The sequence below is a fragment of the Malus domestica genome, chromosome 02 (assembly GCF_042453785.1).
Source record: "Malus domestica chromosome 02, GDT2T_hap1".
NCBI classification, from domain to species: Eukaryota; Viridiplantae; Streptophyta; class Magnoliopsida; order Rosales; family Rosaceae; genus Malus; species Malus domestica.
This window is the reverse complement of record NC_091662.1, coordinates 1,986,732-2,000,128: the sequence shown is the minus strand read 5'-3', so window position 1 is coordinate 2,000,128 and position 13,397 is coordinate 1,986,732. Positions and strand designations below refer to the sequence as shown.

Sequence of the window (13,397 nt, the reverse complement as noted above, 5' to 3'; positions counted from 1 at the left end):
TAGTGTTACAAGACCGGTTCATATGATCACATAATATGTAAAAATTTATTTAAATATCCTCCCTCCTCTCAACAATGTGAAGAAAACCATAAATACGTATACTACACTAGGTGCATATAATACAATTGATTGTCAATCTTTTTTCAAGATTTCAACTAATCGTATTATTCCACTTTATGTAACAGACCGTATTCCTGCACCCTAAAAATTCTCTCCAAGAATTGCACAAAGTGGAAATTCAATGGCTAAGGGCCCAACTCGCACTGCTTCGACCGATGCCCAGCCCTACATGACAATAAACTTGTTTCATGTAATTCAAAATAGGAAATTCAATTCTTAAGCCCTACTACACCTAAACGACGACGTTGGTACATAAACACGAGATCAAAGGAAAATATTACCAATTTAACTTAAATTTTTCCCCTTGGCGTGCTCTGTTTGTGACTCAAGCATATTCACAAGAATCCAGCAAAAGTTGCTTTCTCGTCAGAACTGTGCAATTGTGGGAGAATGGCTATTTGAGGGCTTTCCCAATTTTTCCTAGTGGCGTGCGATATATTCTTGGAAAAATAAGACATAAAGCTAAGTTTCTCATATATTTTTACATAATTTTGCAAAAGATAAATTAACCCCAAAACTGGCGTGCAAGTCAGATGACGTCTTTCATAGTTTGTTTTATTAATTGTTTAGGAGTTTGTTTTATGAAAAAATTAGGATCCAGTCCTTAGTCACCAATTTCATAGACTGAAACCTTATTGATTTTTAGTTTTTTATCAAAATCTTTTGACTTTGTCCACCTCAGCATTATACTAATAACACACTTCCATGTTATCTTTTTTATTTTATTTTTTGGTTTTTTAGTCAAAATGGTCATTGAGATTTACGTAACACATCACTTTGGTCCTGAGATAGTCCACCATCCATTATTTTGATCCTTCCGTTAAAATCTCCGTTAAGTGTTTCGAAGCTTTTGGCCGAAAGTTTGGGCAATTTTCAAAACTTTGTAACTTAATCGTTTCTTAACCAAATTCGACCCATAATATGTCAAAATGAAGATAAGAAAGTGTAGAATAAGTTTATACCTATTTAGAAGCCCAATGGTTGCCAGAGATGGCTGGAAAATAGCCTGAAGGTGATTGGTCCGTGGGAAAACTGGAAAACTCGCTGGAAACTGGGTAAACTTTAAACGTTCATAACTTCTTCAATACTCAACGAAATCGAGTGATTCAAAAACAAAAATCATACTTCTCAATGAGACGAAGAGACTGATACCTTTCTTGATGGCTAATTCTCCGTTTTTTTGCCGGAAAATGGCTCAAAATTGGCCAACTCGAGACCAAGATAGCCACTTTCGAGCCGTTTTTTGGCCAAACCACAACAATTTAGTAGTCGAGAAAGGTACCATTCTCTTTTTCTCGTCGAGAAGTATAATTTTTGTTTTTAATAACTTGATTTCGTTGAGTATTGAAGAAGTTATGAACGTTTAAAGTTTACCCAGTTTCCGGCAAGTTTTCCAGTTTTCCCGCGGACCAGTCACTTTTCAGGCTATTTTCTGGCCATCTCCGGCAACCATTGGGCTTCCAAATAGGTATAATCTTGTTTTACACTTTCCTATCTTCATTTTGATATATTATGGGTCGAATTTGATTAAGAAACGATTGAGTTACGAAGCTTTGAAAATTGCCCAAACTTTCGGCCAAGAACTCTGGGACACTTAACGGAGTTTTGAATGGAATGACCAAAATAATGGATGATGGACAATCTCATGGACCATTTCTATTGGTTTTCAATCTCAATGACCAAAGTGATGTGTTATGCAAATCTCAGTGACCATTTTGGCTAAAAAAACCTTTTTTTTAATATTTTTTTACAATAAATTTTAATTTATAATTTCTCCCACATTGATTATCACATTCAAAAGGTTGAATAACATTTGTAGCTGAAAATCTCAAAATTCTTTGTATTCAAATTCAACATTATTACATTGAATATGTATCTCCAAAATTAAATTTTGCCAAAAAAAGTTTCAAACTTATTTTTCCTCCATGACCATTATATTGCAAAATTCTAACAAATGAACATTATATTGCAAAACCATAACCAATGGCCATTATATTGCTATGAACACAATTTTAATTTCATTGAGTACATATGATTTTAATGTTGAAATTGTATATGGGTACATTTTTATAAATTACTATAATTGTACATGGGTACATTCTTATGGGAACATTTATCTTTTATCATGACATTTTATCTTATTAATTTACAACTACTATTTTCATTCATTAAAAAAAAACAATTCTTTTCATAACTTATTTCCCACATTTTAATCACCAATTTTTCATTGGTTTAAGGTTTTCTAAGGGTGGATTTTGTTGTTTAATCCCAGAAACGTTAAATTTCAAATCTTATGGGATTTTATATATATCCCGTAAAATGTGGTTATTTATTTATTTAATTGCTTTAAATTTTCCGACAAAAAAAAAAAAAAAAGCTTTAAAGGATGTCTTATGGGATATCAAATCTTTGAGTAAAATCCCGTAAAATGTGGTTATTTATTTATTTAATTGCTTTAAATTTTCCGACAAAAAAAAAAAAAAAAAGCTTTAAAGGATGTCTTATGGGATATCAAATCTTTGAGTGTATTTTACTCTAGGTTCAAATTTCTAATGACTGATCACTTTTAGGAATTTTTCATATAGATATTTAGATAAATTTATGGGGATGACCAATCAATTAGGTTTATTGGAATTAAGATTAAGAATAGTAGACAAACTAGCGAGGATGACCAGTATCAGGCTAGTCCTACTTGGCTGACATGATTCTTCTACACTTAACAAGTTTTTACGTGTTTAATTTGTATGCCTAACCAATATGATATAATTATCACGTAGAGATAGTTGATGCCTGACCACAGATTAATTCATACATTAGAAAGAACAATCTTTAACATTGGCATGGTAATTCGATAGTAGTTGGCTCTTGGGGATGTAAATAGGATTTTTATTGGTGAATTCATAACCTTAGGTTTTTTTGTGTCGTATGTTTATTTTAATTAATTGTCTTTTCTTTTTTTCTTGTTAATTTTAGTCTTAATCAATTACTCAATTATTCAATTCAATTTATCCCCTATTGTTTAATTAAGTCTAGCATGATTAGTTGGTTAAATTGGTGTTAAAGCAATCCCTGTGGGATCTACCTTGTATTTGCATATCTTACTACAATTGATTCGTGCTCTTGTGAATTTAATTTGGTTTAAATTAATCTATTATTTAGGTTAGTTTAAATTTACATCAAGTTGTTGGTGATGTTACCGGGAATTGCCCCTTAATCTTAATTGAGCTTTACTTAATTTTATTCTTTCGTTTTCCATTTTTGTTTGTGTAGTTCTTTTTTTTTCTTTATTCATTCATTCATTCATTCATTCTATTTTTTGTTTTATTTATAAAAAAAACACGGTAGTCTTCTTTTTTGTCCAATTCAATTTTTAATTGAAGTCCTTTAGTTATTTGGAGTCTTAATGTTTGTGTTGAACTTCGTGAGTTATTAGGAGTAGTAGTCTTTGGTTTAATTTCTCTTTTCAATCAACTAGTTTTCTTTTGTTGCCATTTATTACTACGGTTTGATAATATTCCTTTTCACTTGTAAGTGAAAGACAAAAATGAAATGTTCCAAATGTTCCTATAAATTCTTGTTCGAATCTCGTAGAAGGCAAATTTAATACTAAATTAAGTTGCTTAGCCGAACTCACCATCTCCTTAGCGTGAAAATATGTCGTCGTGCTAAAAAAAAAAGAAGTCTTCTTCCGTTATTTTTTTTTTACTATTTTCAATTTTCTTCTTTTTGTAGGCGCATGCCTAATGGCTTGGAAACAATGCCAAAGGAACATTGACCTTCTAATTCTCAATTCACAGAGTTCATACAAGAAGCCACACCCTTGGAATCCAATAAACCTACATGGGAAGAAGCTTTTGCATTATGGTTCAAGCTAATATGCAGTTAGCAAACAATCACTCAACTTTTGCAAAAGCTCACTCAAGGGCATCGAATTCTTCTGCAAGGGAAGCAAGCAAATAATCGAGCAATCACAATTTTGGAAAAACAAGTTGGTGAAATTGAGTGACAAACAATATATTGGGTGCCATCTCCAGTACAATCTGTAGAAGGGTATAAGTACTACATAACCTTTGTAGATGAATTTTCCAGATTCATGTGGATATTTCCTATGATCAAGAAATCAGATGGTTGTTTAATTTTTGTGAAGTTTGTTGCATTTGTGTTTAATCAGTTTAATGCTTCAATTAAATGCTTCCAATCTGATGGAGGAGGTGAGTTGTGAGTAAAGAATTTAAGGAGTTTTTAGCAAGTAAGGGCATTTCACACATGGTTTCATGCCCATATACTCCTCAGCAGAATGGTATTGCTGAGGAGTTTAAAGGTCTCTCTCTCTCCTGAATTTGCTAGTGCTGTGATGGGTTTTTCTACTGACAAGGATTGTCTGCCCTCCAATTTCGATGCCCTCTCTGTGCCCTCCTGATTTGTGTGGTCATGGTTAAGCCACGTCAACATTTTATATATATATATATATTTTTTATAGATATAATAAGACAAAAATAAATAGTAATATAAAATATTGACGTGGCTTAACCGTGACCACACAAATAGGAGGGCACGAGAAGAGCACCGGAAGTGGAGGGCAGACAATCCTCGTCCTTTTTCTACCGTTATATTTTAAAATGATTTTTTTGTTTGTTAAAAAAAAAAGAAGGGGATATTATTTTTTTTCAATTGCAGAGTTTTATTTAATTCCTCTTTTCCTGTTTTCTTCTCTCTTTCCCCGCACCATTTATATTATATTATAAACTTTTGCTTTTGTTTACTCAAGATCTTGACTTACGTTCAAGTATCATCCTTCGGCAACGCAAACGCAGATGTTGTCATTTTTTCAGTCTGTGATCTGAACCACTGCTATGCCATAACGGTGGATACCGCCATGACAGCCCACGAAGCCTTCTTTTCGTCCTCCTCCAAGTCCATACTCTGGAAGTACGACGTATTCTTGAGCTTCAGGGGTGAAGACACGCGGTATGGCTTCACGAGCCACCTTCACGCGGCATTAAAAGCCAGAGGGTACCAGGTCTTTATTGATGATGACGATCTACCAAGAGGGGAAGAAATAAAAGAGAAACTGTTTCGTGCAATCGAAGAGTCGAGGATCTCTGTCATTATCTTCTCAAAGATGTATGTGGATTCGAGTTGGTGTCTTGACGAGCTGGTGAAGATCATGGAGTGTAGAGACAAACTGGGGCGACATGTTTTACCAATATTCTATCACGTTGATCCTTCGCATGTCAGGAAGCAGGACAGAGATTTAGCCGAAGCATTTCAGAAGCACGAAAAGGACATCCGTGAAGAAAAAGATGACAAGAAACGTGAAGCTAAACAAGAAAGGGTAAATCAGTGGAGAGAGGCTCTGACAAAAGCTGCAAATTTGTCTGGCCACCATCTTCAAAGCGCTAATAATAGGTAATTATTCACCTGCTTTTCAAGATTTAAGTTGTAATACTCTAATTAACATAATCAATACACCTTAATCTCTCACGCTGATCCTTCACATGTCAGGAAGAGGCGGAGAAAGGCTCATACAGAAGCTACAAATTTGTCTGACCACCAAACAACTGGCAACGGGTAATCATTTACCTGCTTATTTCAAGATTTGAAACTTTTTAGTGAATGACTTGATCTCTCAATTAATTAACATGCTTAATTATATGAAGGGAAGAAGGAAAGAAAATTGTTTATGTACTGATATCTCCTACCGAGCCTTCATTGAGTCCCACTAATGCTTACGAATTCAATTTTCAGGCCCGAAGCAGAGTTCATTAAAAAAATTATTGACGAGAATATTTGTGAATGGCTCACCAGCACTAACGAATTACATGTGGCCAAGCACATAGTTGGAATCAATTCTCGCGTTCAAGATATTACCAGTTATCTTTCAAGTGGTGGATCAAATGATGTTCTCACGGTTGGAATTTGGGGGATGGGTGGATTGGGTAAAACAACAGCTGCCAAAGCCATTTATAACCAAATTCATCCTCAGTTTGAATTCAAATGTTTCATTGCCGACGTTCGCGAGACTACAAGTAAACATGATCTGGTTGATTTGCAAAAAAAACTTATTTCTAACATCTTGAAAAAGAAGCATGAAATAAGCTGTGTTGACGAAGGTATCGGTCTGATAAAACAACAATTTCGACATAGAAAGATACTTGTCATTGTGGACAACATAGATAAAGTGGAACAACTGGATGCAATAGTTGGAAGTCATGATTGGTTTGGTCCTGGAAGTAGAATTATCATAACGACACGAGATGAACGTCTACTACTAAATGTGAACAAAAAATTTCAGGCTAAGGAAATGAATGAAGAAGAAGCTCTTGAGCTATTTAGTTGGCATGCCTTTCAAAATAGTTGTCCTGATCAAGGATATCTTGAAGTTTCAGAAAAGGTTGTTTCTTATTGTGGAGGTTTACCACTAGCGCTTGAAGTTTTAGGATCTCTTTTGACTAAAAGACCATTGGCAGAGTGGGAAAGTCAATTGGAGAAATTGGGAAGATATCCAGATGAAAACATTGTAAATCGACTCAGAATAAGCTTTGACGGGCTACATCGTTTAGAGAAGGCTATATTTCTTGACATATCTTGTTTCTTTATTGGAGTAAACAAGAACTTTGTCGCAAAAATGTTAGATCGGTGCGGATTTTTTGGAACAATAGGAATCAATGTCCTCCGTGAACGATGTCTTCTAACTGTTGAGGGGAATGAGTTGAATATGCATGATTTACTTCGGGAAATGGCCAGAGTAATCATTTCTGAAAAATCTCTTGATCACCCTGGAAAATGGAGTAGGTTGTGGAATTGTCAAGAGGCCTCCGAAGTCTTGAGAAATAAATTTGTAAGTACATTCCCAATAAAGTTTTGCATAATGCATCCTGCTTGAAAACATATATATAACCCACGTATGTCTATTATACACTAAACAACATTTATGTGTAAATATAATCACCGTAGGTGATTTTGCCTAATGAATAATAATACATGTAAATATATGCAAATAATCAGTTTCTTACACATGAATATAACCTTTTGTTAACAGGGAACTGAAGAAGTTGAAGGACTTGCTCTAAATTTCCCTTATACTTGGCCTCGAAGCTCTAGCCTACCTAGTTTCAGTACAGAAGCATTTGCCAATATGAAGAAACTGAGATTCCTTCATCTCAAATACGTTCAGCTCAATGGAGAATACAAACATCTTCCCAAAGAGTTAATATGGTTGTGTTGGAAAGGATGCCCTTTAAAGTCCATACCAGATGACTTTTTTGATCAACCAAGACTAGTTGTTTTAGATATGCAGTGTAGCAAACTGGTACAAGTTTGGGAGGGTTGTAAGGTACGATCAATTACACATGATGATGTTCTGTTTCTATTTATTTTTGGATTTCCTTTTTTTTTATGACATCTTCCTTTTGGATATTAATTTCAATTTTCCTTTGGTTTTCTGTAACAGTTGCTAGAGAGGTTGAAAATCCTGAATCTCAGTCATTCCCACTCTCTCATTAAATCACCGGACTTTTCACAAGTCCCAAATCTTGAAGAGTTGATACTGGAACGTTGTCTGAGATTGTCCGAGATTCACCCCTCCATTGGTCAACTTCAAAAACTTTCTTTGGTGAATCTTAAAGAATGCGAAGAGCTTAGTTCTCTTCCAAGGGATTTCTATAAGTTGAAATCTGTTGAGACTCTTCTTCTTACTGGATGTTCTAAATTGAGAGAAGTGCATGAGGATTTAGGGGAGATGAAATCATTGGGAATACAAATACCATCTTCTACAGTTAGATTGAAGAATCTCACTCTTTTATTCCAAGAAGGTGTGAAATTAGCACATGATGCAATCCCTCATCATCTTGGGAGTCTAATTTCTTTACAAGTTTTGGATCTTCAAGGGAATTATTTTCATACCCTACCCAGCCTCAATGGTCTTACAAAGCTTGAAATATTGAGGTTAAATTACTGCTTTAACCTTCGTACAATCCCTGATTTGCCAACAAATTTGAAATTTCTGTACGCTGATGATTGTCGTGCATTGGAAACAATGCCCAATTTTTCGGAAATGTCAAATATGAGAGAGTTGGTGGTATGTGATTCGCCCAAACTCACTGAGGTTCCTGGCTTGGATAAGTCATTAAACTTCATGACATTGATTGATATGAGTAACTGCACCAATCTCACAGTTGATTTTGGGAAGAACATCCTACAGGTATCTCACACTCTCTCTCTCTCTCATTGCCTTCCTATCGTGCACATGCACACACAAACGCACGTTTACATGTGTATATATGTATGTAAGACACTTGCATTGTATATGTAGGGATGGACTTCGTGCGGATTTGGTGGCGTTTTCCTCTATGGGAATTTTGTTCCTGATTGGTTTGAGTTTGTTAACCATGGCAATACAGTCAGTTTTGATATTCCCCCGAATGATGGTCGTACTTTTAAAGGGCTGACTCTGTGCTTCTTGCACAAGTATGCATTTGCAAGTAAATTTGGCATTACTGTTATAAATAATACCAAGCGTACAAAGTTGCAGGCTTACTTAGGCAGCAGATATTCGGATACGCCTAGACTTTGGCAAGGACAACTATCGAACGATAAGCTCAAATTGCAAAGTGGGGATAAAGTTGAAGTTCAAATTTCAGGAGATCTTGATTATTATGGGCCATCAATGACAACAATGGTTAATCTAGTGTGGAACAAACCTATGAAGGAAAATACGCATGATTCGGACCAAGCTAGTTTTGTTTTTTGCCAACATCCAGCTCGGTTCTATGAGGCGACATCTGATAATTATCCATCTAATGATTATGATCTCATAAATTACATCGGTAGTACTATAGCAGTGCATGATCATGGTCCTCTCAGCCTTGCGCATTCACATTTTTCCTTGTCTTCTAATACTTTTCCTGCAGTCAGTGACAGAGGAGATCAGATATCCGACCCAATGGACGAAGATTCTCTTACTCGCCTCTCTTTGTCTCTTGATTATTCATCATCTACTTGTTCAGGTAACATTCAGCCGGACATCTTAGTCTCTTGGCCTTTACCATTTGAAAATAGTGAGACTATGAGAGTTGAATAGATTGTTGGGCTGTTCATGTTAAAGATAAAAAATCTCATCCGCAAGACTAAGAAATGATGGATTTTTTCAATAGAAAATCTCCAAAATTTTCTCCACTTTCAAACATTTTGCCATCATTTGCCATCAATAAGAACAATGGTTAATCTAGTGTGGAACAAACCTATAAAGGAAAATACGCATGATTTGGGCCAAGCTAGTTATGTTTTTTACCAACATCCAGCTCGGTTCTATGAGGAGTCAGCTGATAATTATGAGCCATCTAATGATTATGATCTCAGTAATTACATGGGTAGTACTATAGCAGTGCATGATCATGATCCTCTCAGCCTTGCGTATTCACGTTTTTCCTTGCCTCCTGGTATTTTTCCTGCAGGCCGTCATATTCAGCCTCAAACTCGTCCTGAGAATCTCCCAATACTTTTCCAGCCACAGGGTCCGGCAGTCAGGGACAGAGGAGATCAGATATCTGACCCAATGGACGAAGATCTTCTTACGCACCTTTCTCGGTCTCTTGATTATTGGAAGCCACAGGGTCCAGCTGTCGGTAACAGAGGAGATCAGATATCCGACCCAATGGATGAAGATCCTCTTACGCGCCTCTCTAAATTTCCCTTATCCTTGGCCTCCAAGCTCTAGCATGCCTAGTTTTAGTACAGAAGCATTTGCCAATATGAAGAAACTGAGATTCCTTCATCTCAAATACGTTGAGCTCAATGGAGAATACAAACATCTTCCCAAAGAGTTAATATAGTTGTGTTGGGAAGGATGCCCTTTAAAGTCCATACCAAATGACTTTTTTGATCAAGCAAGACTAGTTGTTTTAGATATGCAGTGTAGCACACTGGTCCAAGTTTGGTAGGGTTATAAGGTACGATCAATTACACATGATGATGTTCTGTTTCTATTTGTTTTTGGATTTCCTTTTTTTTTTTTTTATGACATCTTCCTTTTGGATGTTAATTTCAATTTTCCTTTGGTTTTCTATAACAGTTGCTAGAGAGGTTGAAAATGCTGAACCTCAGTCATTCCGACTCTCTAATTAAATCACCGGACTTTTCACAAGTCCCAAATCTTGAAGAGTTGATACTGGAAGATTGTGGGGGTCTGTCCGAGATTCACCCCTCCATTGGTCAACTTCAAAAACTTTCTTTGGTGAAACTTAAAGAATGCGAAAAGCTTAGTTCTCTTCCAAGGGATTTCTATAAGTTAAAATCTGTTGAGACTCTTCTTCTTAATGGCTGTTTAGAATTCAGAGAAGTGCATGAGGATTTATGGGAGATGAAATCATTGAGAATACTTGAAGCAGATTATACCGCCATAAGCCAAATACCATCTTCCACGGTTAGATCGAAGAATCTCACTCTTTTATCCCTAGAAGGTGTGAAATTAGCACATGATGCAATCCCTCAGGATTTTGGGAGTTAATTTCTGTACAAGTTTTGTATCTTCAAGGGAATGATTTTCATACCCTACCCAGCCTCAGTGGTCTTACAAAGCTTGAAACATTGAGGTTAAATGAATGCTTTAACCTTCGTACAATACATGATTTACCAACAAATTTGAAATTTCTGTATGCCGCTGATTGCCCTGCATTGAAAACAATGCCCAATTTTTCGGAAATGTCAAATATGACAGAGTTGGAGGTAAGTGATTCGCCCAAACTCACTGAGGTTCCAGGCTTGGATAAGTCATTAAACTTCATGTAGCATTCAGCTGGACACCTGAGTCTCTTGATCTTTACCCCATAAACATTAAATTTCAAATCTTATGAGATTTTATATCCCGTAAAATGTGGTAATTTATTTATTTAATTGCTTTAAATGTTCCGACAAAAAAAATGCTTTAAAGGATGTCTTATGGGATTTCAAATCTTTGAGCGTATTTAACTCTAGGTTCGGATTTCTAATGACTGATCACCTTTAGCAATTTTTCATCTAGATATTTAGATAAATTTATGAGAATGACCAATCAATTAGGTTTATTGGAATTAAGATTAAGAATAGTAGACAAACTAACGAGGATGACCAATATCAGGCGAGTTCTACTTGGGTGACATGATTCTTCTACGCTTAAGGGGTTTTTATGTGTTTAATTTGTATGCCTAACCAATATGATATAATTATTGCGTAGAGATAGTTGATGCCTGACCACATATTAATTCATACCTTAGAAAGAACAACATTTAACATTGACATGGTAATTGGATGGTAGTTGGCTCTGGGAGATGTAAATAGGATTTTTATTGGTGAATTCATAACCCTAGGTTTTTTTTGTGTCGTATGCTTATTTTAATTAATTGCCTTTTCTTTTTTTCTTGTTAATTTTAGTTTAATCAATTACTCAATTATTCAATTCAATTTATCCTTTGTTGTTTAATTAAGTCTAGCGTGATTAGTTGGTTAAATTGGTGTTAAAGCAATCCATGTGGGATCGATCTTGTGTTTGCATATCTTACTACAATTGATTCGTGCTCTTGTGCATTTTAATTTGGTTTAAATTAATCTATTATTTAGGTTAGTTTAAATATACATCAAGTTGTTGACGCTGTTGCTGGGAATTGCCCCTTAATCTTAATTGTGCTTTACTTAATTTTACTTTTCCGTTTTCCATTTTTGTTTGTGTAGTTTTTTTTTTTCCTCTATTCATTCATTCTTTCTATTTTCTGTTTTATTTATAAAAAATAAAAAAAATAAAAACGCAGTAGTCTTTTTTTTTCCTATTCAAATTTTTATTGAAATCCTTTAGTTATTTGGAGTCTTTAATGTTTGTGTTGAACTTCGTGAGTTATTAGGAGTAGTAATTTTTGGTTTAATTTCACTTTTCAGTCAAGTAGTTCTCTTGTTGCCAATTATTTCTACGATCTGATGATATTCCTTGTCACATCCTGGTCCGGGTCCACCACATTTCGGGTCAATTCCACCACCGTAGCACGATATTGTCCGCTTTGGGCTTACCATTCCCTCACGGTTTTGTTTTTGGGGACTCACGAGCAACTTTCTAGTGGGTCACCCATCCTGGGAATGCTCTGGCCTCCTTCTCGCTTAACTTCAGAGTTCCTACGGAACCCAAAGCCAGTGAGCTCCCAAAAGGCCTCGTGTTAGGTAGGGATGAGAATATACATTTAAGGATCACTCACCTGGGCGATGTGGGATGTTACAATCGGTCCACCACATCTCGGGTCAATTCCACCACTGTAGCACGATATTGTTCGTTTTGGGCTTACCATTCCCTCACGGTTTTGTTTTTGGGGACTCATGAGCAACTTCCTAGTGGGTCACCCATCCTGGGAATGCTCTGGCCTCCTTCTCGCTTAACTTCAGAGTTCCTACGGAACCCAAAACCAGTGAGCTCCCAAAAGGCCTTGTGTTAGGTAGGGATGAAAATATACATTTAAGGATCACTCACCTGGGCGATGTGGGATGTTACAATCGGTCCACCACATCTCAAGTCAATTCCACCACCGTAGCACGATATTGTCCGTTTTGGGCTTACCATTCCCTCACGGTTTTGTTTTTGGGGACTCACGAGCAACTTCCTAGTGGGTCACCCATCCTGGAAATGCTCTGGCCTCCTTCTCGCTTAACTTCAGAGTTCCTACGGAACCCAAAGCCAGTGAGCTCCCAAAAGACCTCGTGTTAGGTAGGGATGAGAATATACATTTAAGGACCACTCACCTGGGCGATGTGGGATGTTACAATCGGTCCACCACATCTCGGGCCCATTCCACCACTGTAGCACGATATTGTCCGTTTTGGGCTTACCATTCCCTCACGATTTTGTTTTTGGGGACTCACGAGCAACTTCCCAATGGGTCACCCATCCTGGGAATGCTCTGGCCTCCTTCTCGCTTAACTTCAGAGTTCCTACGGAACCTGAAGCCAGTGAGCTCCCGGCCTCGTGCTAGGTAGGGATGAGAATATACATTTAAGGATCACTCTCCTATGCGATGTGGGATGTTACAATCCACCACCGTAGCACGATATTGTCCGCTTTGGACTTACCATTCCCTCACGGTTTTGTCTTTGGGGACTCACGAGCAACTTCCCAGTGGGTCACCCATCCTGGAAATTCTCTGGCCTTCTTCTCGCTTAACTTCGGAGTTCCTACGGAACCCGAAGCCAATGAGCTCCCAAAAGGCCTCATGCTAGGTAGGAATGAGAATATACATTTAAGGATCACTCCTCTGGGCGATGTG

The 13,397-nt window shown here is 36.7% G+C and overlaps 1 protein-coding gene across 2 annotated transcripts; it reads left to right on the top strand.

The window, feature by feature from the left end:
• The first annotated feature begins 4,893 nt into the window (after positions 1-4,893).
• On the top strand, positions 4,894-10,899 carry LOC103406876 (disease resistance protein RPV1-like). 2 transcript variants are annotated; one of them, XM_070805476.1, is made up of 8 exons: positions 4,894-5,529; positions 5,626-5,691; positions 5,869-6,961; positions 7,163-7,456; positions 7,574-8,323; positions 8,435-9,128; positions 9,576-10,070; positions 10,193-10,899. In XM_070805476.1, exons 1-7 carry the CDS (start codon positions 4,997-4,999, stop codon positions 9,836-9,838), a joined length of 3,693 nt encoding a protein of 1,230 aa, XP_070661577.1. In that variant the 5' UTR covers positions 4,894-4,996; the 3' UTR covers positions 9,839-10,070; positions 10,193-10,899. The 2 variants fall into 2 exon arrangements, with proteins under 2 accessions (XP_070661577.1, XP_028953062.2); XM_029097229.2 differs by lacking the exon at positions 5,626-5,691.
• The last annotated feature ends 2,498 nt before the right edge of the window (positions 10,900-13,397 follow it).

Excerpts from the sequence above, each read along its gene's own strand:
- LOC103406876 (XM_070805476.1), top strand. The coding sequence starts at position 4,997 with ATGACAGCCCACGAAGCCTTCTTTTCGTCCTCCTCCAAGTCCATACTC. Across the intron at positions 6,962-7,162 it reads AAGTCTTGAGAAATAAATTT|GGAACTGAAGAAGTTGAAGG; the intron begins GTAAGTACATTC and ends TTTTGTTAACAG. Across the intron at positions 8,324-8,434 it reads TTGGGAAGAACATCCTACAG|GGATGGACTTCGTGCGGATT; the intron begins GTATCTCACACT and ends TTGTATATGTAG.